The sequence below is a fragment of the Heterodontus francisci genome, chromosome 6 (assembly GCF_036365525.1).
Source record: "Heterodontus francisci isolate sHetFra1 chromosome 6, sHetFra1.hap1, whole genome shotgun sequence".
In the NCBI taxonomy this organism is placed as follows: Eukaryota; Metazoa; Chordata; class Chondrichthyes; order Heterodontiformes; family Heterodontidae; genus Heterodontus; species Heterodontus francisci.
In genome coordinates, this window is record NC_090376.1 from 90,712,789 (window position 1) to 90,735,984 (window position 23,196).

General features: G+C 41.2%; 1 protein-coding gene across 1 annotated transcript in view; it reads right to left on the reverse strand.

The window, feature by feature from the left end:
* mtmr2 (myotubularin related protein 2) overlaps positions 1 to 23,196 on the reverse strand; it is a 124,167-nt gene that overhangs the window by 36,068 nt on the left and 64,903 nt on the right. The window contains exons 6-11 of the mRNA XM_068034040.1: positions 19,275 to 19,376; positions 15,795 to 15,878; positions 8,697 to 8,846; positions 7,050 to 7,238; positions 2,566 to 2,751; positions 1,550 to 1,756 (exon numbers count right to left, since the gene is read on the reverse strand). Coding sequence (XP_067890141.1) covers positions 1,550 to 1,756; positions 2,566 to 2,751; positions 7,050 to 7,238; positions 8,697 to 8,846; positions 15,795 to 15,878; positions 19,275 to 19,376 — 918 coding nt within the window. The remainder of the gene's footprint in view (positions 1 to 1,549; positions 1,757 to 2,565; positions 2,752 to 7,049; positions 7,239 to 8,696; positions 8,847 to 15,794; positions 15,879 to 19,274; positions 19,377 to 23,196) is intronic.

Sequence of the window (23,196 nt, forward strand, 5' to 3'; positions counted from 1 at the left end):
ATGCAAAGCTTATTTGACACTCTGGAAAGCAAATTAAATCCATTTCTTTCAGAAAATACATTTCACAGCATATGATTAATTTGACACATGACTTGACAAGTGCAGCACCCTTGGGAGGTAAAAGGTGACTTTGGACCTGTGGTCCCCAAAGTTCTCCACCACTGGGGTTTTCCTCCTGTCATTTCTGCAACTGTTGTAAACTAACTGACAGAGATTGATTGCAATGATTCATCATTTAACTCCCTTTTTGTTTTATCATGCGACTACCAGGACAGTGGAAGTCCAACTAGATAGACCTAGATGCTTTTTTGTCTAGCTGTTCCTTTGTTTCCATCAAAGTAGTGCAATGTACCCAATGGTTGCTGCACTCTACCTGATCTTGTTGGACAGCGTTGCTGGTTCTATACTTCATGGTTCAACAACGTTTGTAGATTTTGCACACCTACCCTGTCACTCATCATCTTCTCAAGGATGAATGCAGCAATTCGTAAGCCCAGCTGGCTCACAATGTCCTCTTTTGCTGCTTGTTAATTCACAGAATCGCAGAATTGTTACAGCATTATTTTTGTACTTTTCTTTTGTATGTTGGTCTCTCTCTTGATCCACTCTCTCTTTGCCTATTTCTCTTACTGTATCTAATGTGATTCTAATCAACCCATTTTTTCCTCTGTCATTCACTCTTTTTCCGACATCTTCTTTCATTATTTAAGAAGATAGACCATTGGAGTAAGGTGTTCATGAGATTCCAGATGCCTCATGAACAATGCTGTTCCATTACCATCTCGATGTCCCAGCAACTTGCAGCACAAATATAGTGCAATGTGAATGATCAAAAAGTCTAATTAACATTGTTTGTTGCAAGTTGCATGCTTGCAGCAATTTCTGGCCCAAAGTCTCAGTTGCAAGCAACTTGCCTAAGCATTATGACAGCATTCTGCTTTGTACACAGCGGAAGCAAGAGCAGAAAATGTAAGGTGCCACCTTATCTGATTTTATACTATTACACAAGTTCAAGAGCAAAACCAAAGTTTAGATTGCCAAAAATGTTATCAAGTGCAAGTGGGGGAAAAAGCATTTAAAACACACACATATATCAACTGTACATACTCAAATTTGAGATCATTTAAAAATTTGAGATCTTTTAAAAATTAGAGATTTCCTCTAAATGGAGTACAAATCTTGATTTAAAAAAACTTGCATTTATATAGCACCTTTCATGACCTTAGGACATGCCAAAGTGCTTTACAGCCAATGTTGTACTTTTGAAGTGTAGCCACTGTTGTAATGTAGGAAATGCAACAGCCAATTTGCACAGAGCAAGCTCCAACAAACAGCAAAGTGATAATGACCAGACAGTCTGTTTTAGTGATGTTGACTGAGGGATAAATATTGGCCAGGGCACTGGAAATAATTCCCCTGCTCTTTTTCAAAATAGTGCCAGGGAATCTTAACAGAATAAGTGAGTAATATTGTGTATTTCCTTCACGTATTTCCAGTGGTGCTAGAATTATTGCTGGTCTAAGCTACTATCGAATGTATACATACTCACAAGTTGAAATCTATGGCCAAAGCTAAGCCATTCCTTTTCAATAAGTACTTCAAAGCCTCTAATTGTACGGTAATAGCTGTCCAACATAAGCATGGCCAAAGATGTCAATTGGGCCGTTCGGTCCCAACCATCACTGCAGTGCACCACAACTGATGTCTTTCCAGATTCAACTTTGTCAGCAATCCTCAAAGCACCAGCAAGAATTAACTAGAAGACACAAGAAAACGATATTAGTTTATGGAACAAGTCTAAATATAGTGAAATAAATGAACCTCAACTTAAAATGTAACTTAAATAATTTAATAATGTATTGCTGAAAAAAGACAGACATCCTGTCGAAGCTTTTCGTCTAGCACTCATCAGGACAGATGCAAGAATGCCAAATTTCAAAGGGAGCAACAATTTATACTGCATGAGAAAAGAGTGCTGATTGGTTTTAAAAATACAGTAATTATTGCACTCATATTTCTTTATACTGCTGAGCAGAGCTGCACTGCAATTTGCTATTTTTTTCTTTTTTTTTACAAAGTGTCAATGCACAAAGACAAACCACTTTTGATCAATTTCTAGCACTCAGTTTCAGGACTCTTGAGTCCAATGATTTGTGGATAGCTAAAGTACAATGAAGTAATACTAAAGCTAACATTATGTCACTAAGTTATAGGACACTGTATAAAAGTATTGACTTAATGTACTAAATAAAACTGACAGTAAAGTAACATTGCTGTGTATATACGACAAAAATATTGCCAAAAATGTGCATTTTCTTTGAAGAACAAATAAGCTCTTCCACTGTAGTTGAAAACATCCTTTTTGTCAACCAAGGATGGCACATTGAGTGAATAAAATCCAGAAGTGGATGAACCAGAACTTTTTCCAACTTAAGATTGCTAGAAACTCTGCATCTTAACCCTCAATGGCATCTTCCACCCTGGCTGCTAGATCAGATGGAACTGACAATGCACAACCTTAGGTGGCCCAACAACTTTATCATTACTGGAGAACTCCAAACTTACTTTTATGTGTTCCAACCAGTGTGATGATTCTAAACTGGATAACCAATGAGATTCTTCTATGTTGGGGTAAACAATCTCCTTCAATTTCCGAAAGGATTCCCTCATTACATGGATATTATGGATATCAAGAAAGACTAGTTCTGCATTCTGATAAGCATCTTCACTTTCATAGCCACCTCCCTTTGCCTGAGCAAAACAAAATATAATTCAAAACAGTCCCACATTTATAAACTACAGCATTTCAAAATTTCATCTGACAGGAGCTAAATATGAATGCAATGACATCTCAAGCTTCAATGGCAAGAACCATTCTTTTGATGATGTAGGTGTCACCTTCTAACCTTAGTTATGACATGAATGAAAAACAAAATGCCAGGGAACCCCTTATACAGTTTGAACAACAACTGCAGCCTTTGCGAACCACTGTCACAGTCCTCAGTAGGATCCAGCTCCACACAATAATGTTAGTCTGAAGAGAGTAGCATTGTCAATAAGCAACAATGACATTGGGTTCATTTAATACCTCATGAGGCCATTTGTGTCAGTGTCAAAAGATAAAGATCACTAGGAAATTCACCAACAGAAACATAATCCCCAAACTGCATTTGATAGGTATGAACTTACATGATTAGACTAAAGACTCTGTTCTTATTTCTAATAAATGCTGACTGTGCGTTAATACCAAGAACATAAAATACTGCAAATAAAATATAACCACATATCCCTCCGGGAAACTGAAAAAAACTATTTACCCCAAAAACCCTTTTACTTTAAGCAATAAGCATTAAAAAGATAAACCTTTTGATAATTTATGCTGTCTATAAGTAGTTTTTTGGATTTATCCCAATGTATATGTCCATAGAATTAGTTCTAATATGATCTAAATGCTTCCTCTCAAATATTATCCTTAAGCATGAAGTCAGCTTTTGTACGTATGCTGATATCACCTAGACTTAGCCCTCTGTCACCAGCCTTGCTGTCATCGTGCTATTCCAAAGTTAAGTCACTGATGAGCCAGAATGTTGTCTAGTGCAAAACCAACGTCATTATGTTTAACTCCAGTCAAAATATCACTCCATAACTCTTATCCAATCCCTAATCACCTTTACATTTGACTTCCCCATACCCTCCTTGAAGATTCCATAGTTCCAACCTACATAAGATCCAACTCATCCAAAATTATGCCACTTCAATTTCATCCTGTTTACTCTAACAGCCCTGCTCATCTCCTGCTGCCCTCGTGCATTAATTTGAAAATCCTTATCCTGATCTACATGGCGATGCCCAATATTACATCTGCAGATTCTTCCAGTCCTATGTCCTATTCTATACTTTATGCTTCTCTGCCTCTTTGCATCCACCCCTCCCTTTGCTTTACTTAGTGCCAGACCATTAAATCATATTTCCAGAATTCTATTCCGCTGGGTTGAGCACTACCTAGAACTGTACTCCAGGGAGAATGTTGTCACTGAGACTGCCCTCAATGCAGCCCAGCCTCTGCCAGTCATGGATGAGCTGGACATACAGCCAACAAAATCGGAACTCAGTGATGCCATTGATTCTCTAGCCAGAGGAAAAGCCCCTGGGAAGGACAGCATTACCCCTGAAATAATCAAGAGTGCCAAGCCTGCTATACTCTCAGCACTACATGAACTGCTATGCCTGTGCTGGGACGAGGGAGCAGTATCTCAGGACATGCGTCATGCCAATATCATCACCCTCTATAAAAACAAAGGTGACCGCGGTGACTGCAACAACTACCGTGGAATCTCCCTGCTCAGCATAGTGGGGAAAGTCTTTGCTCGAGTCGCTCTGAACAGGCTCCAGAAGCTGGCCGAGCGCGTTCTCCCTTCGTCAGATACAGGAGAAATGCCGTGAACAACAGATGCCCCTCTACATTGCTTTCATTGATCTCACCAAAGCCTTTGACCTCGTTAGCAGACGTGGTCTCTTCAGACTACTAGAAAAGATTGGATGTCCACCAAAGCTACTAAGTATCATCACCTCATTCCATGACAATATGAAAGGCACAATTCAACATGGCGGCACCTCATCAGACCCCTTTCCTATCCTGAGTGGCGTGAAACAGGGCTGTGTTCTCGCACCCACACTCTTTGGGATTTTCTTCTCCCTGCTGCTTTCACATGCGTTCAAGTCTTCTGAAGAAGGAATTTTCCTCCACACAAGATCAGGGGGCAGGTTGTTCAACCTTGCCCGTCTAAGAGCGAAGTCCAAAGTACGGAAAGTCCTCATCAGGGAACTCCTCTTTGCTGACGATGCTGCATTAACATCTCACACTGAAGAGTGCCTGCAGAGTCTCATCGACAGGTTTGCGGCTGCCTGCAATGAATTTGGCCTAACCATCAGCCTCAAGAAAACAAACATCATGGGGCAGGACGTCAGAAATGCTCCATCCATCAATATTGGCGACCACGCTCTGGAAGTGGTTCAAGAGTTCACCTACCTAGGCTTAACTATCACCAGTAACCTGTCTCTCGATGCAGAAATCAACAAGCGCATGGGAAAGGCTTCCTCTGCTATGTCCAGAACGGCCAAGAGAGTGTGGGGAAAATGGTGCACTGACACGGAACACAAAAATCCGAGTGTATCAAGCCTGTGTCCTCAGTACCTTGCTCTATGGCAGCAAGGCCTGGACAACGTATGTCAGCCATGAGCGACGTCTCAATTCATTCCATCTGCGCTGCCTCCGGAGAATACTTGGCATCAGGTGGCAGGACCGTATCTCCAACACAGAAGTGCTCGAGGCGGCCAACATCCCCAGCTTATACACACTACTGAGTCAGCGGCGCTTGAAATGGCTTGGCCATGTGAGCCGCATGGAAGATGGTAGGATCCCCAAAGACACATTGTACAGCGAGCTCGCCACTGGTATCAGACCCACCGGCCGTCCATGTCTCCGCTTCAAAGACGTCTGCAAACGCGACATGAAGTCCTGTGACACTGATCACAAGTCGTGGGAGTCAGTTGCCAGCGCTCGCCAGAGCTGGCGGGCAGTCATAAAGGCGGGGCTAAAGTGTGGCGAGTCGAAGAGACTTAGCAGTTGGCAGGAAAAAAGACAAAAGCGCAAGGGGAGAGCCAACTGTGTAACAGCCCCGACAAACACATTTTTCTGCAGCACCTGTGGAAGAGCCTGTCACTCTAGGATTGGCCTTTATAGCCACTCCAGGCGCTGCTCCACACACCACTGACCACCTCCAGGCGCTTACCCATTGACTCTCGAGACAAGGAGGCCAAAGAAAAGAAGAATTCCTTGACCCTTCTTGCCTTGCTCCAACTCTTCTCACCTTCAAAAGGTCGTCTCAAAATGAAATTTCTTGGCTGTCACCGTCGGTCACCTTTCCTAACTATGTCGCAGCTGTTTTCAACATCCTTTCATCCTCCCGTAAACAGCCATGGGACATTTTGCCACATTAATTGGTCCCTATTCTGTTACTTCAACAGCATTTTCCTTCTTTTGAGCTATTTTATTTAGTACATATATGTTACTTTTCCTACTTTATCCTTTAAAACTTCCTAATCTTTTTACTGTCTTCCATTTCACCAGCCTTATAACTTTTTTTAAAAAAGTAACTTTGAATTTAAAGTTTCATGTTTCTTTCCTCTTCATCAGTTCATTCTCCTACTTAGTTTCATCTTGCTTTTGATTCTTTGTATTTCCTTTTTTAAAATCTTCACCTCTTTGCACTTGAGTTTTTAAACTTTGTCCTCTAGAATTAATCTAATTACGTTCTTTGTTTGTTAAACTATTCAATATTTATCTAACTGTACTAAAATGATATAATCTAGCCTGAACAAAGTAGATTATTCACCTGGAAGGTGAGAACTGTTATATCTACTTGAAAGGGATTGCAAAATACTTTAAATGTCCCTGAAAAAGAATCGTGTCCAACGTTCAACAGTGAAGTATCACACTGGGCATTGCCTACTATGCATTTAGGAATATAGGAGGAGTAGGCCATTCGAGATCACAGCTGATCGTCAACCTCAACGCCATATTCCTGCACTATCCCCATATCCCTTGGCGTCATTAGCAACTAGAAATCTATTGATCTCTGGGTTGAGCTTACACAGTTACTGCGCTTCCACCACCCTCTGGGGAAGAGAATTCCAAAGATTCACCACCCTCTGAGTGAAGAAGATCCTCCTCATCTCAGTTCTAAATGACTTGTCCTTTTTTCTGAGATCGCGTCCCTGGTTCTAGACCACATAGCCAGGGGTAATATCCTTTCTGCACCTACCCTGTCCATCCTTTTAAGAATTTTGCAAGTCTTTGTGGTTTTTTTAAGATTTACCAATATCCTGGTGACAGCCTTTGAGTAAATCAGTGATTGGACTGTGACCTTCAGCCAAAATTCAGGCAGTACTGACAAAAAGAAACAATTCAAAAATACAAACAGCTGTCAATTAGTAGGATCTGAAAAACACATGTTTAGCTCAGAAGAAAATTGAAGTTTAAACTTTACCTTGTTAGCCACAGCATTAACACTAGGCCTAGCATCAAAGATAAAGATTTTATGAGATTGTGCATTGGAATCCATTATAATTTGGAGATATTTTTCATCATCTTTGCTACGTTTGCCACTCATACCAACCAGAGGTTGACTGCAGCGAGTGATTGTTGCCTGGCTCTCTGGATGTATCCATGATATCACCTGCAGGGAGATGCAGATTATAATCCTTAGATTCAAATCTTGAATTTATTTATTGCTGAGGAGCAAGCCAGTCACTACAGACAGATCATCTATGGAATACAATTTTACGGCACAGGGGGTTCACTTGGAATTTTTTTTTATTCGTTCTTGGGATGTGAGCGTCACCGGCAAGACCAGTATTTATTGCCCATCTCTAACTGCCCTTGAACTGAGTGGCTTGCTGGGCCATTTCAGAGGGCAGTTAAGAGTCAACTACATTGCTGTGGGTCTGGAGGCACATGTAGGCCAGACTGGGTAAGGACGGCAGATTTCCTCCCCTGAAGGGCTCCAGTGACCCAGATAGGTTTTTATGACAATCCGGTAGTTTGATGATTATTAATGAGATGAGCATTTTATTATAATATTTTATTAATCAAATTTAAATATGATCAAAAATAATTGCTGCAATTGTTACCACCATCTTCAATCTCAACATATGTATTTCTCCAATTAGTGGTATAACTTATAACATTAATCCCACTGCATATTAGAAATATAGCATTTTGCTCATAAACCCATCTAACCTCATCTAAACATAGTGAGAATTACCATGTCTGATTACTATAAATTCATTGAGAAAAATGTATCACAGCCATGGAGTTTGCCTTGCAATCCAAATTGTTATTGCATTAGACCTCAAGGGAGCATTCAGCTCACTATTCAAGCATAGATTTGTGCAAACTTTTTAAATGGACTGATAAAAAACATAATACTCAGAAGGTAAATCCAGTTGATTAGAGATTACTTGTAAAAGAATGGTGATGCAGAAGCAGAGATTCTTTTAAATCCCACAAACAGCAGAGAGATTAAAGCTGAAATCAAGACAGAAAACAAATGCTGGGAATTTGAACGTGACAGTATCAGTTCCACAGCAACATTTGAACAGTCTAATCTCATTAGCTTTGGTCCACAGAGGATTTTTTTAAAAACTTGTATTTAGTCCCAATTAATAAAGATATTGTAAAATGGAGTTCTGGTATATAATATTCTTTCTTCACTACTTCAATATTTTTAGCTTTTTATTTTTAGCAATTATCCTAATGAATGAATAGTCTATTTGATGCTCTAATTTTGCTACCCTAACCAGCCAGTTGGAAAAGGCACACTTCCCTCCTTCCTACTGTGGAAGACCCTTGCCTCAGTTCAGTCACTCCTCATAGCTGAACTGATCTAGAACTCACCATTGTTTGCCTAGCACTCTGAGGTTCAGTATGGTGGTACTGCTTGACCAGGATACCAATATCACAGTTAAATATTACACAATGTTTAAATATATGCAGCAAAAAAAAGGAAACGATTGTGCTTATATAAAAGAGAGGATCAAGGCACTAGGAAAGATGCTATTCCACAGAATTAGAAAATCTATTCTGGGGATTCTTATCCAGCAAACATTTTCATTGGTAGAATTTTTGTACTTACTGGTATACGGTTTCGGGACCTGAAAGCTGCTACTTTCTTCAACTCATCTTCTGGGACATTCACTGGTACCACCAATATAGCAGGGTAAGTATCACAAAGTTCATAATTATCATTTATCCTGCTTAGTTTCCAGCTTTCATTGGGTAGACCCTGAAGTAATAGACAGAAACTAAAGATAATCCCTTTTGGTGATAGACAAAACAAAATTCATTACTATATAGTTATGTAATAGTTAAAGGAATTCTACAAATGCAGGTTAACATAAAAGTCAAGTTATTCATAGCGCATATGGTTAAAAATAAAAATCAAAGATATTAGGAGGGATGACCAAAGATTTTGTGAAAGAGGTGGGCTTTAAAAATATTTTAAAAGGATAGGGAGGTATAGGCACAGAGGGAATTAGGGAGGAAATTCCAAAGCATGGCGCCAAGGCAGCTAATGACACAGCTGCCAATGCCAGGGCTAAAGGATGGGTGATGCTTCAGAGACCAGAGTAAGAGGAATGAAGAGTTTGGCGTGACGAGCAGCGTTTTAGAGCTGGACAAAGTTACAAAGAGGGAGGGATGAGGTCAACGAGTGAGCTAAGCACAAGGATGGGAATTTTTAATTTGAGCTGTTGCTTATCCTTCACACTGAAAGCTAACCCTTATCCCCTGTCTTTCATTTCAGGTGCTGAAAATATTGTGACCCCTGTGGTAATTCAGGAAGAGGAGTGTAGCCTTTCTGAAGGTGTAGCATAACTTGATCAGTCCCCAAAAAGTATCAACTCAGAGGCTGGCACGTGATTTTAGAGGGGAGGCTGGGGGGTTGGGTGGGGGGAGGGCGGGGTGAATCACTGGGCACAATTGTGCAGGAGCTAGGACAAAGGATAGGATGGTATAGGTGCCAGCTCACTGGAGGGTCAAACTGCTGCTGAGGAGTCAGATTCCAACTTCAAATGCCTCAACTACTGATTAAGGCTGATAGGCATACACCAGGAAAATCTAAGTGCACTGGGCAGCTTGCCAGTGACCTTGCACAAAATGCATGAGGGCAGGAGTCCAGCTCCAACTTGTGAGAGGCTTCGTGCAGAGCCTGAAGACCATTTGTCAATCATGGAGCAAGTGGTCAGCTCCATGAACATGGCAGTGGGGTCGAAACGGCAAAGTCTTGGTGACAGCTCTGATGGATACCATGGCAGCTCAGAGTGCTGCCATGTTGTCGCCAGTCCAATGATGGCAGAGGTTTCTGGAGCGTCAAAGCATTTATACACTTTGTTCTGAATGTGGATGTGTAGCTCCTGTACAGTGGCATTGGCTCAGAGCAACATTTGTTGTCCTCTCATGATGACAGCATGCCTGTGTCCCTGCCGCATACTCTGCCAGTGCCCTGGACCATGCCACGCAGCCAGCTGAGCCAGTCTTCCCCAGTCCACATGAAAATGTTGTAGTTCAGTTCTCAAGGCTCAGAATTACTCAAGATCATCCATCACTGCCATCTGAACTGTGCTTAATGGAAGCTCAGCAGCCATCTACCTCCCAAGCTGTAGCCTCTGTGGATACACTTTAGTGTACAAGGATGTGTAAACGAATGCATAGGACTGGCATTAAAGGTTTGCACAAGGGAGGTTCTTAATTCAGCAAATTAATTATTCAATTATAAATTGAATAGTAAAGATCCATTCTCTGCATTTGATGTTGATAATATTGATAATCAAAAGTGGGCAAGAGACATGAAGCTGGACTGCAGGAAGACAATCAGATGGTGATTCTGAAAGCAGGGATTATAAACATTGCAGGTCTGTAGGTCTATTGGAAAGTGGAGAGATGGTTCAAAGTGAAACACTCTTATTAATTGCTCTCTAAGAGCAATGGCTGCAAGCAGGATTAGTAGACAATGCAGCTCCTGCTCTTGCTCCCCTTCGTGCTGCTACCCTTCCTCCTCCAGCCCCAAAGACAAAGTTAGCTACCAGACCAACCATGACAGAAATAAAAGATTTCCAACACAGACAAGCAGTCCAGCACTAACACAAAATTGTTTCCAGAACTGTCAAAGTCATTAGTGGAATGGAGAAAAGAGTCATAAAAGGCCCAAAGTTGCCTTGCAGCTTAAGAGCACAAGCCATCAACTAACCTACACTGGAGGGATGAGCCCTTTAGACAGTGCTCCTGCAGGGTCCATGCTGACTGTTAGTGATATGATTTGATGGGCGTGTTTATCATGTGGCAAGTCAGGTACTGGGGAAGACCAATTTCACAGAATTGTCTACAACCAGCATAGGACCCCTATTTAAATATAATTAGATTTTTGCAGCCTTCCAGCATGTGCCATGGGTGCCCAATCCAATAACGTGTGACAGGGTAGGTACACATATGGCTGCATACATCACACACTGATTTTTTCTTCGTAGTGTGCGACCAATTTGTTTAAGTGCATAGGCCCTTTAAATTTTTAGGCAACCGCGCATGTGTCGTTATCTAAAGGGGCCAACTTGCACACAGCCTGTACAGGAACTTCCAGGTTGCTGTGCAGTTTAGAGGGAACATTGGCAGCATACCATATTGGACCCTTGGGGACCCATGACACTTGAAAAATGGGTACGCCATGATTCAATTTCTAGGCCATTCTATCTTGAGGCCACATTAAACAATTAAAATATCTACCATAACCTTGTTTCTTGTTATGTGAGCACTTCTTTTTTTCTTTGTAAAATATGTTTAAGAAATTATTGTTGAATTTTGGACATTCAATCATCTGGAGATTGCTGAACTTGGTGGGTGTTTTACTTAAAAGGAAGATCAACAGAAGGTTGACCAGTAAACAAGTTTTTACCGCAAGACACATGATTTCAAGTAAACATAACAGGGGGTTGTGTTTTGACCTTAAGAGCTATTTGCTTATTGACATGTCAGGATTTATGGTGTCATTAGGACTTGCCTCCAGAAAGGTTTTTGTTTAATTTTTGAACTGTTCAAAAAGCCAGCTGGTTTGGCTAAAAACAAGCAATTGGAGTTTGCTTATTGACCTGCCAGGAGAAGACCCTATTTATCTTGCTGTTAAAAAGCAAATCCTGCATCAATTTGTACCGTTGCTTCCTGTATTTGAAGAAATCCTGCACATTTGCCGAAAAACCTTGCATCTTTGAAGGAACTTTGCGTCGAATCTGAGAGAATTGAAACCTTTGTTGCTGCACACCTGATGTAAGACCTATGTAAAGCTGAATATCTTTGAAAGCCTACCCAGACTGTTCATCAACATCACCTGCAAAGTATTGTTCTAGGAAGATTCCTAGTGGCAGCCACCTATTCACTTTTGGGACACCTCGCCAAAACAAAGAACTTCCTTCCATCTCTTCTTTTAAGCATAAGTGTTATTTTTTATCCCTTCTATTTCCCTGTAACAGCTGTAAACAAAAAATCCTTTTTTCCCCGTTAACCGGTTGTGTATGAGGGCTAGGATAAAATAAGGGGCTTTAATATTTCCATTAGTGCGTATGTTTTATTTCATTATTGGTTAAGACTTGGTTTATAACTAACTGAAAATTTAGTTGCTTATTAAATAAACCTGGTTGGTGTGCTTTATTCTGGAGAAAGTAGAGTATATGACTGATTGTTTCGGTAAGTGGGAAAGATCCGTATCCAGTCCAGGATCCAGTGGAGAGCTGTTTAAATTTGCGCAAGCTCTCCCTAAGTTTGAAGAAAGGGGCGTAGGGGCATTTTTCATTTCTTTTGAAAAGATAGCCAAACAAATGAAATGGCCAAAGGAAAGCTTGACACTGCAAAGCAGCTTGATGGCCAGAGCTCATGAAGTTTATGCCATGCTTTCTGAGGAGGCTTCTGCAGATTATGAGATGGCAAAAAAGGCGAGTTAGTCCCTGAAGCTTACCAGCAGAAGTTTTGGAAGCTTCAGAGATTGGTGGGGCAGACCTATATAGAATTTGAGAGGGTAAAGCAAACTAATTTTGATCGTTGGATACAGGCACTTAAAATGGAAGCCATATACAAGAACCTTAGAGAACTGGAAGAATTTTTAAAAATCACTCCCTCCATTGGTACGAACTCATGTAGAGAACTAAAAGATTTCAACAGCCAGGCAGGCAGTGGAAATTGCTGACATTTTTGAGCTTGTGTATAAGCCCAAACCCTTTGTCTGTCATCCCCACAAATCCAAGGATAGGTGGGAGAGCGAAAGGAAGGCAAGTAGCCGGGGACAAGAAAGGACAGCTGGGAATGCCCCAGGATCCCCTCCTCAGGCCAGAAAGGAAGGCGCTGAGGGTGGAAGTGAGATCCGCAAGTCTAAGTGTCACCATTGTCACAAGGTGGGATATCTTTGCTCAGAATGCTGAAAGTTGTGAGGTAAACCCATGGGACTTACTGGGGTACACAAAGCTAATGCAGAGAAAGGGGCTCTGACCGAGAGTACAGCAAATCAGATTATAGTTTTGACGGCAGCTGTAAAGTCAAATACAAAAATCAATGTGAATGTAGGGGTTGAGAATAAGGTATCTGAAAGTTATAGGGAATTCTTGTCGAAAGGAAAAATAACTCCTTACCCCTCAAGTGAGGCAGGCAAACCTATAGTTATACTTAGGGATACAGAAGCCACCCAAACTCTTTTGCTGGGGAAATGCAAGACTTTTCCATCTGAGCGCGCACTGAATGCTAAAGCTTTAGTGAATGGCACTAGTGTGGAGTATATACCCATACCTTTGTATAGAGTGCACTTAGAATGTGACCTGATGTCTGGGATGGTAACTGTAGGAGTTGTCCATAGTTTGCCGGTAAACGGAATTGATCTACTCCTGGGGAATGATATGGCCTCAGCAAAAGTATTCGTTTCTCCTGTAGTCACCGAGAAACCAAGTGAAGTTAAAGAGACAGAACAGTTGCAGGAAAAGGTTCCGGGAATTTTTTCTTTGTGTGTAGTAACCCGAGCAATGGCTAAACAAGTTCCACTGTCGGAGGTATAACTGGCACCACAGACAGACAGCCGAATATCTGAAACTTGCTTTGGGAATTTAGATAATCCAAATGAAATGTTTAATAATCTTCTCTGATCAGAGCTCAGCAAGCTGATCCAGAGTTAAATAAAGTGGCACAATCAGCTCTGACAGAAGCTGAGGCAAAAGGAGTTCCAGAAGGCTATTATATTAAAAATGGGGTTCTGACGAGGAAGTGGAGACTGCCTCACAGATCTGCGGACAAAGAATGGACAGTTGTTCAACAGAATAGTGGTACCGCCAGGAGTTAAGGTTAGTGCATGAAATTCCTATAGCAGGGCATATGGGGATCCAGAAGACCAAATCACGTATAAGTCAACATTATTACTGGCCAGGTCTTTCCAAGGACAAATAAAAAGGCTGTGAAATATACATAGGATTCTCTATTTAATGATTCACTGGAAGCATCTACAGTATATTGCATATTGCAGCTCCTAGTTACCCAATACTCTCCATTGACCACTTATTAATCAAATGTGTAACAATTTCCATTAGCTTGCTACACTGCAATACTCGTATAAACAGCATAAATAACTTTTTACATACAATAAATTACACCCCACAAACATTTTCCTTGTGCCAAAACGTAAACATTTCAGGGCTTTCAGCAGTTACAAAAAAAGTTAAGACTGAAGTAGGGCTAGTTAGCCAATTTTACAGCTGAAGGTTAGAGAGAGAGGACTTAAGCAACATTAACTAAAATAGACTCAGTTACATAATGAATACTCAAAAAATACTTTTGAAATTATAGATCCCATCAGAGATACAGGCATGGCAAATTTAATCAACTTTGCTTCCAATTTCCACACTTCTCTAATCTTCACATGGTGCATCACCAACTCTTCCCTTCCTCAACTTCTGTCTCTCCATTTCTGGGGACAGGCTATCAACGAATAGTCACTAAGCCCACTGATTCCCACAACTACCTTAACTACACTTCCTCACATCCTGCTATCTGCAAGGACTCCACTCCATTCTCAGTTTCTCTGTCGCATCTGTTCTGATGATGCAACCTTCCATACTGGCGCTTCTGACGTGTCTTCCTTTTTCCTCAATGATACTCCCTCGCTGTAGTTGACAGAATGCTCGACAGCATCTGTCCCATTTCCCACACTTCTGCGCTCACCGCTTCCCCTCCCTCTCAGAACCATGATAGCGTTGCCCTCATCCTCACCTTTCACTCCATTAGCATCTTTATTTCCTGGAACACCCTCCACCACCTCCAGTGTGAAGATACCACCAAACACATCTCCCCCTCCCCTTTCAGCATTCCAAAGGGACCGTTCTCTCCACAATATCCTGGTCCACTGCTCAATCACCCCCAACACCCCTTGCCCTGGCACCTTTCCACACAAGTGCAAAAGATGCAACACCTGCTCTTCTACCTCCTCTCGCCACACCATCCAAGGCCCTAATCACTCCTCACAGGTGAAACAGCAATTTGTGTGTACTTCTTTCAATTTTTTATACTGTAGTCACTGCTCACAATGTCATCTGCTCGACATTGGGGCAACCAAATGCAGACTGGCTGACCACTTTGCGGAACGCTTCCTTTCAGTCCACAAGTATGAACCCGAGCTCTGGCCGTCTGTCATCTTAATTCTCCAGCTTGGTCTCACTCTGAACCCTCTGTCCATGGCCTTTTTCTTTGCGGGTTTTGGTTGTAGTCTAATTTTTCCCTTGTTTCTGCTTTCGAACAGCAGCTGTTCATCATTCTGCCATTCACACCTCTTCTAGAGGCATCTTTTGTTCTTTACTTGTCCCATTACTATTCCCTTTGGCCTTGCATCACCAACTGTTTTGTCATTTAATCTCTCCTATCTTCCACCCTATCACAGCATTTCCTTTTTGTTCTTTTGCACCCTGCCCCCTTTCACTTGCTTAAAACCTATTACATTTCTAACTTTCCCCAGTTCTGAAGAAAGGTTATCGACCTGAAACATTAACTGTTTCTCTCTCCACAGATGCTGCCTAACCTGCTGAGCATTTCCAGCATTTTCTGTTATTGCAGATTTCCAGCATCTGTAGTATTTTGCTTTTGTATATGTTTTGACCTAGGTTCAAACAACTTGCAAGTGACGAGCGCATTAAAATAAGTAATTCAAGTGCAAGGCACTTACCATTCTCTTATACTCTGCAATTGGGTCATAAACCTTCCAGCCATCCTCTGGAAATATTTCACTGTAGTCATATGCAAATAATGGCTGGAAAATATAAAAAAGAATGTCAAATAAAGAGTGACACTGTTACAATTTGACCAACTGTCCTTGAAGTGCAAACTGACTAAATTTAGTTTGCCTATAAATTACTATAGTTTTGTGCTGTCCACTCATGTTTTACCATCCTACAATATTAACTCTGAAGAATTTTTATGGACCACAGGCTGCTCAGTAGCTCATGCTGGGAGATCAAACATTCTATCAAATCAGGTAAATCACCACATTTGCTATCATTCAAGCTTTCAGTTTTCACTGGTTCCAGACACAGCACTGCATGTTAGACACAGTAGACAAATAGAAAACAGTTTTGCTTCACATCCTGTTGGGGAAAAAAGTGACACTAATTGGTGGCTCCAGCGATGCCTGCAGCCAATGTAATCTAGTGCTTCTGTTAAGAACCGTGATGACAGACATAAAGGAAAGGCAGCTAAGAGAAAAGAAACAGGAGGACAGCTTTCTCTCCCCACACAAAAAAACTATGATCAACTTAGATTATGATCCAACAAGTGAACTTAAGTCTCTTGGGTTGAGAGGGAATTTAATAAGATTGCTTTAAGGCTCTCAACTCCTGCTCAGATTACTTCGGAGCCCGAAGAAGGGTCACTGACTCGAAACGTTAACTCTGCTTCTCTTTCCACAGATGCTGCCAGACCTGCTGAGTGGTTCCAGCATTTCTTGTTTTTATATTGAATAATTACAGGCCAGTCAGTCTGACCTTGGTAGTGGGCAAACGTTTGGAATCAATTCTGAGAGACAGGATAAACTGTTACTTAGAAAGGCACAAATTAATCAAGGATAGTCAGCATGGATTTGTTAAGGGAAGGTCACATCTGACTAACTTGATTGAATTTTTTTGAGGAAGTAACAAGGAGGATTGATGAGGGTAGTGCAGTTGATGTGGTCTACATGGATTTTAGCAAGGCTTTTGATAAGGTCTCACATTGCAGACTGGTTAAAAAAATAAAAGCCCATGAGCCCCAGGGGAACGTAGCAAGCTGGATACAAAATTGGCTCAGTGGCAGGAAACAAAGTGTAATTGTTGACGGGTGTTTTTGCGACAGGAAGTCTGTTTCCAGTGGGGTTCCGCAGGGCTCAGTACAAGGTCCCTGCTTTTTGTGTTATATATTAACAATCTGGACGTAAATGTAAGGGGAATGATCAAGAAGTTTGCAGACAACACAAAAATTGCCACACGGTTGACAGCAAGGAGGATAGCTCTAGATTGCAGGAAGATATCAATGACTGGTCAGGTGGGCAGAAAAGCAGCAAATGGAATTTAACCCAGAGAAATGTGAGGTGACGCATTTGGGGAGGTCAAAGAAGGCTAAGGAAAACACAATTAATGGTAAGATACTGAGAGGTGTAGAGGAAGTGAGGGACCTGGGAGTATATGCCCACAGATTCCAGAAGGTAGCAGGATAGGTAGTTCGATAAGGTGGTTAAGAAGGCATATGGAATCCTTTCCTTTATTAGTCAAGGTATAGAATATAAGAGTAGGGGGGTTATGCTGGAGCTATATAAAACATTAGTTAGACCACAACTGTGTGCAGTTCTGGTCACTTCATTACAGAAAGAATGTAATTGCACTAGAGTACAGAGGAGATTTATGAGGATGTTGCCAGGACTGGAAAAATGCTCGAGTTGTTCTCCTTGGAACAGAGAAGGCTGAGGGGAGATCTGATTGAAATGTACTAAATTATGAGGGACCTGGATAGAGTGGAGGTGAAGGGCCTATTCATCTTAGCAGAGAGGTCAGTGACTAGAGGGCATAGATTTAATGTGATTGGCAGAAGGATTAGAGGGGAGATGCGGAAAATCTTTTTCACCCAGAGGGTGGTGGGGATCTGGAATTCACTGCTTGACAGGGTGGTAGAGAAAGAAAACCCTCATCTCATTTAAAAGGTGTTTAGATGTGCACCTGAAGCACCGTAACCTGCAGGGCTACAGACCAAATGCTGAAAAGTGGGATTAGGCCACGAGGCTCTTTTGTTTTTGTGCTGGCACAGACACGATGGGCCAAGTGGCCTCCTTCTGTGCCGTAAATGTTCTATGATTAACAAAATCTGGGCTATCACCAGAATGGGAAAAAGGAGTATTACAGCACCCTAGTCATTAGATTGGAGAGTCTGATTCAAGTTGCTAGACATCATACGAGCAAGGATTACTCAGGGACACCATGACAAAGGGGAAAGTAAGTCCAGGATGTTGAAACCAAAGTGCTCATAGAGCTTCGCAAAATAAGTCATTTCTCATAGCACTGTTTTCATATGAAATTTGGTCCCCCAACAGCATTAAGTCTCAGAGTTAAGATCTGCGAAATATGATCAGAAAGATGAGTAACAGTAAGTTTAGATATTCATTTAACATGGCATGAAGGAGGGTGTTAAATCTAACAAGTCTAAGTGTAATTTGTGCAGTCCAATGGCATTAAATACGCTCAGCTTATTTTGTACTTGTTTATTCCTTGCAAATTAATGTTACTTTTGTGTTGAATTTGTGTGTTCATCAACTCAAGGAGGGTCAATATTGAAGTAAAATTTTCAGTTTCAACACTAAGCTTTCCAGATCATGCAAAGTAAAGCTTCCTTTACTCGGCTTCAATATTCCCTGATTTCAAATTCCAGAAGAGCAACCCACTTCTGTGGATTTTTCTATTTCTCCATTCCATCATCTTTACGGTCTGAGTGGTATTGCCACATTAGCACTGACTTGTAGGTAGTTTTGCAGTGCGAGACTGATTCCAGCAGCAATTGGATTCAAACTTCCCAAACTCATTTCACACAAGACCTGTACGGTCAGTAGAGAAATGATATCAAATCCTATTCGTATTGATTGGATTTGAAGCAAGTCTGAGCGGTGAGAGGAAAGTTCCCACTTGGTGACCTAGTCTTCATCATTACTCTATTTATCAGTAACAGAACAAGAAGAGAGTTAGTTTAAGTCAGTTCTAAATCTAATCCTGGGAAATAAAAGCAACTCAAACTTTCATCAATTACCTTTTCAGGTTGTTTTTTAGATCATCATTCTTTGCTCACTTCACGGATCACTATAGTTACATTCATACCCTGCCCAAATGACAACATGTTCCTGCTGCTAAAGTAACACACTGCAAGGCTTTGCGCACTTAGCATTTTACATTCTGGAACAATAGAACGAACCAGTACAAATTTTAGTACAAAATTAAATTTGCAACTCTAAGATATGCCCTATTTTTCAATATAATTTTGTTTAATACCATAATCACTACACAGCAAGCCACTTAAAGATATACTTAGCTACTCAAAAAATATTTTATAGCGAAACCTCCTTTGCATTAGATTACATATACTGTGCTTTTAAAGCATGCAAAGAGACAACCATGGATTAAATATGAGACGATACCAAGTTGTTGGATATGGGAAATGCAAATTTCATTAAGTTCTCAAAGATGGATCGTCTGGTGTGTCCTTCTTGTTTATGAGCAAATCGGATGGCCCGAACATCCTGCAAATGCAAAAACAGATTATTGGATTTTAGAAAAGCTATTGTTAAAGAGTAGAAAGATTCTTTAAAAAAGGGCATTTCTTGTCCATTGCTCAATAAAAATTAAACTATACTATCCTGTAGTGTTTTATGTATTTTAAAATGTTCACAAAGATGCAAGCTACGTGGAGCATTTATGCACTCACTTACATTCATGTGTAAAAGATGCAATACCACTCCATAGATATTAGTGTATTCTTTCTTCACGTCATATGTAAGATGCAACTCTACTCTGTTTACTATCCCCATATTATACATCATTGCCCAAGTAACTCATTACAAGCAATGCTGTTCTTAAATCTACTGGAAATATAGAGGGAATACACCTCCAGGTGGCTTCTCAAAATTTTCCTTGCTTCAGAAAATGCATCCGCTCTTTTCTTTGGTCCTCCAAGATAATGAGACCAATAGAACAGCCACCAAGTGAAAAATTACAAATGTAAATCTGCACCTCGCTATAATGAGTAAGTGTGTCGAAACACAATGTGACATATCAAATCATGACAGGCACTTTAAATTTTCAAAATTTTGCCCTATTTGATATACTACAAAAGTTGGATAAGTTAATAATTGAAATCAAAGCTGCCTGACCCTACCAACATTCTATTGTAAGTAATACCAAAATTGGCTAGACGAAAAATTACAATTTTAAATCAGATTAACTATTAAAGTGGATAGTTTACTGAATTTAAAGTTTGAAATTCATAGAATCATAGAAAGTTTAAGGCACAGAAAGAGGCCACTTGGCCCATCGTGTTGGTGACGGCTGAAAAACTATCCACCCTTTCTAATCCCGCCTTATAGCATTTGGTTCGTAGCCCTACAGATTACGGCACTCGAGGTGCATATCTAGACTCCTTTTGAATGAGTTGAGGGTTTCTGCCTCAACTACCCTTTCAGGCGGCGTGTTCCAGACCGCCACCACCCTCTAGATGAAAAAGATTTTCCTCATCACCCCTCTAATCTTTCTACCAATCACTTTAAATCTCTGTACCCTAGTCGCTGATCTCTCTGCTGAGGTGAATAGGCCCTTCACCTCCTCTCTATTCAGGTCCCTCACAATTTAGTACATTTCAATCAGATCTCCCCTCAGCCTTTTCAGTTCTAAGGAGAATAACCCAAGCTTATCCAATCTTTCCTCATAGCTGCATTTTTCCAGTCCTGGCAACATCCTCTTAAATCTCCTCTCTAGTGCACTTACATCCTTTCTGTAATGAGGTGACCAGAACTACACACAGTACTCGAGTTATACAGTTTCAGCATAACCGCCCTGCTCTTCTATTCTAAACCTCAGCTAATAAAGGATTCCATATGCCTTCTTAACCACCTTATCGACCTGTCCTGCTCCCTTCAGAGATCTGTGGACATTCACTCCAAGGTCCCTCACTTCCTCTACACTTCTCAGTATTTTCCCATTAATCGTGTATTCCTTTGCCTTGTTTGACATCCCCAAATGCATCACCTCACACTTCTCTGGATTGAATTCCATTTGCCACGTTTCTGCCCATCTGACCAGACCATCAATACCTTTCTGCAGCCTACAGCTCTCTTCCTCGCTATCTACCACATGGCTAATCTTTGTGGCATGGGTTAACCAAAGCAGAGTCTGCATATTAAAATTATAATTAATTTCTTGTTTAAAAAAATCAAATGATGGCAGCAGGCCACTCCTGCCTCAGCTTCCAGCTCTGGATCACTGGCATGTTCCCAGTGCTCACTCCACCTACTGCTATAAATTTGTAGAGCAGGCAACAGGATATCTGGTGCTGCTGCAGGAACTTGAAGAACTCCAGCAGCTATTTAAAACAGAAGGATGCTTATCCCTGAAAAATTCTATCCATCCTTTCTACACAATTGATAGACCAGTAGCAGTAAAAACATCCTGTCTTAGATGCGAAAAGTAGGCTGCACTATTCAGTATCCCAAATACACTCCTCAAAGTAGATCATTGCAGTGTTCTGGGAAGAGATGATGTAAAGATCATTGCTTTCCCCAAAAAGAAAAGAAACAAGAACGGATATGAAAGTTTGCCAACCTGATAAAATCTGCCAAAGCTACCCATCAGTGCCTTACACAATGTAGATGGAACAAGGATGCATGCCATAAATCGTTTCCTTGCAACATTTTGTACATTACTATCCAAACAAAGCATTCAGAGAATCTTGCAGCTTTTTGATTGTTCAACATACAAGGCGGTACTATAGTTTCCTACCCAACAGTAACTTGCCGTTAACACCTTTAACATCTCAAGACACTTCACAGGATCGTATCCAACAGTGCTGTGGGAGGACCATTGTTACAAGGACTGCAGTGGGTCATGAAGATGGTCTATCATGACTGTCTCAGGGTAGTCAGGGATCAGCAATAAATGCGGCCTTGTCAGCATTGCCCACATCTCAAAAGTAATATTAAAAACTTCTTTACAGCTAGAACTAACTCATCGTACTTAGATCTCAAAAGGTGCACATGCAAAAAAAAATTTCCAATCAAACCTAACTGCATGATCGATCATAATCTAGACACAAGCACAGAGATACAGGTTAGATACTTAGTGGGTAGTTCTTTATTTCCATAATTCAATTTTTTTTTTTATTCGTTCTGGGGATGTATGTTGCTGGCAAGGCCAGTATTTACTGCCCACCACTAATTCCCCTCGAGAAGGTGGTGATGAGCCACCTTCTTAAATCACTGCAGTCCATGTGGTGTCAGTACACCCACAGTGCTGTTAGGGAGGGAGTTCCAGGATTTTGACCAAGCGACGGTGATGTAACAGTGATATAGCTCCAAGTCAGGATGGCATGTAATATGGAGCAGAACTTGAGGTGGTGATGTTCACATGTGTCTGCTGCCCTTATTCTTCGAGGTGGTAGAGATCACGAATTTGGACAGTGCTGCCAAAGGAGCCTTGGTGAGTTGCTGCAGTGCATCTTGTAAATGGTACACACTGCTGCCACTGTGCACCAGTGATGGAGGGAATGAATGTTTAAAGGTGGTGGATGGGTGCAGATCAAGCGGGTTTCTTTGTTTTGGATGGCATCAAGCTTCAAGAGTTGTTGGAGCGGAACTCATCCAGGCAAGTGGAGAGTATTTGATCACACTCCTCCACTTGTGCCTTGTAGATAGTGGACAGGCTTTGGGGAGTCAGGAGATGAGTTACTCGGCACAGAATTCCCAGCCTCTGACCTGCTCTTGTCGCCACAGTATTTATGTGCGTTTTGCTCAGTAAAGACATAAAATCTTAACTTTTAAGATACAAACTTTATTCAATGTAGACTCCTTGAAATTGACTTTTCCTATAAAAAAGTGGACAATGTGCCTCAAAGGTGGCCGCCTAAGGTCAGATGACTTGGCCTGTGTATTCAAAAACTGCCTCACTGTCTCAAAAGGGCAATAGGATACATTCCTGACTAAGAGGTGTCAATTACACCCACCCTGAAACCATCAAGAGACATTCCTGAATTGAATGGGTTTCTTCTGAGTCAAAGGTATGGGGTAGCCACATCATAACAGAATGGCAATCATCCAGATATCAATAGATAGCCTTGGATTCCACATCCTGGTCCATTGTGGTCATACCAGGGGAGAAGGCCATGTATTAACTAACAGAAACTCTAACAATTGGATTTTGACCTGAAATGGAGAGAGATAGGGAGATCAAGCCAACATCACAAAAAGCTGCCTAGCCAGGGGCTGTGGAATGATCTAGCCAGGCAAGAAGCAGACCTGCTGCTCATTCTATACTTTAACTTGCTGCAGCAGAGAACAGAAAGCAACCACCACC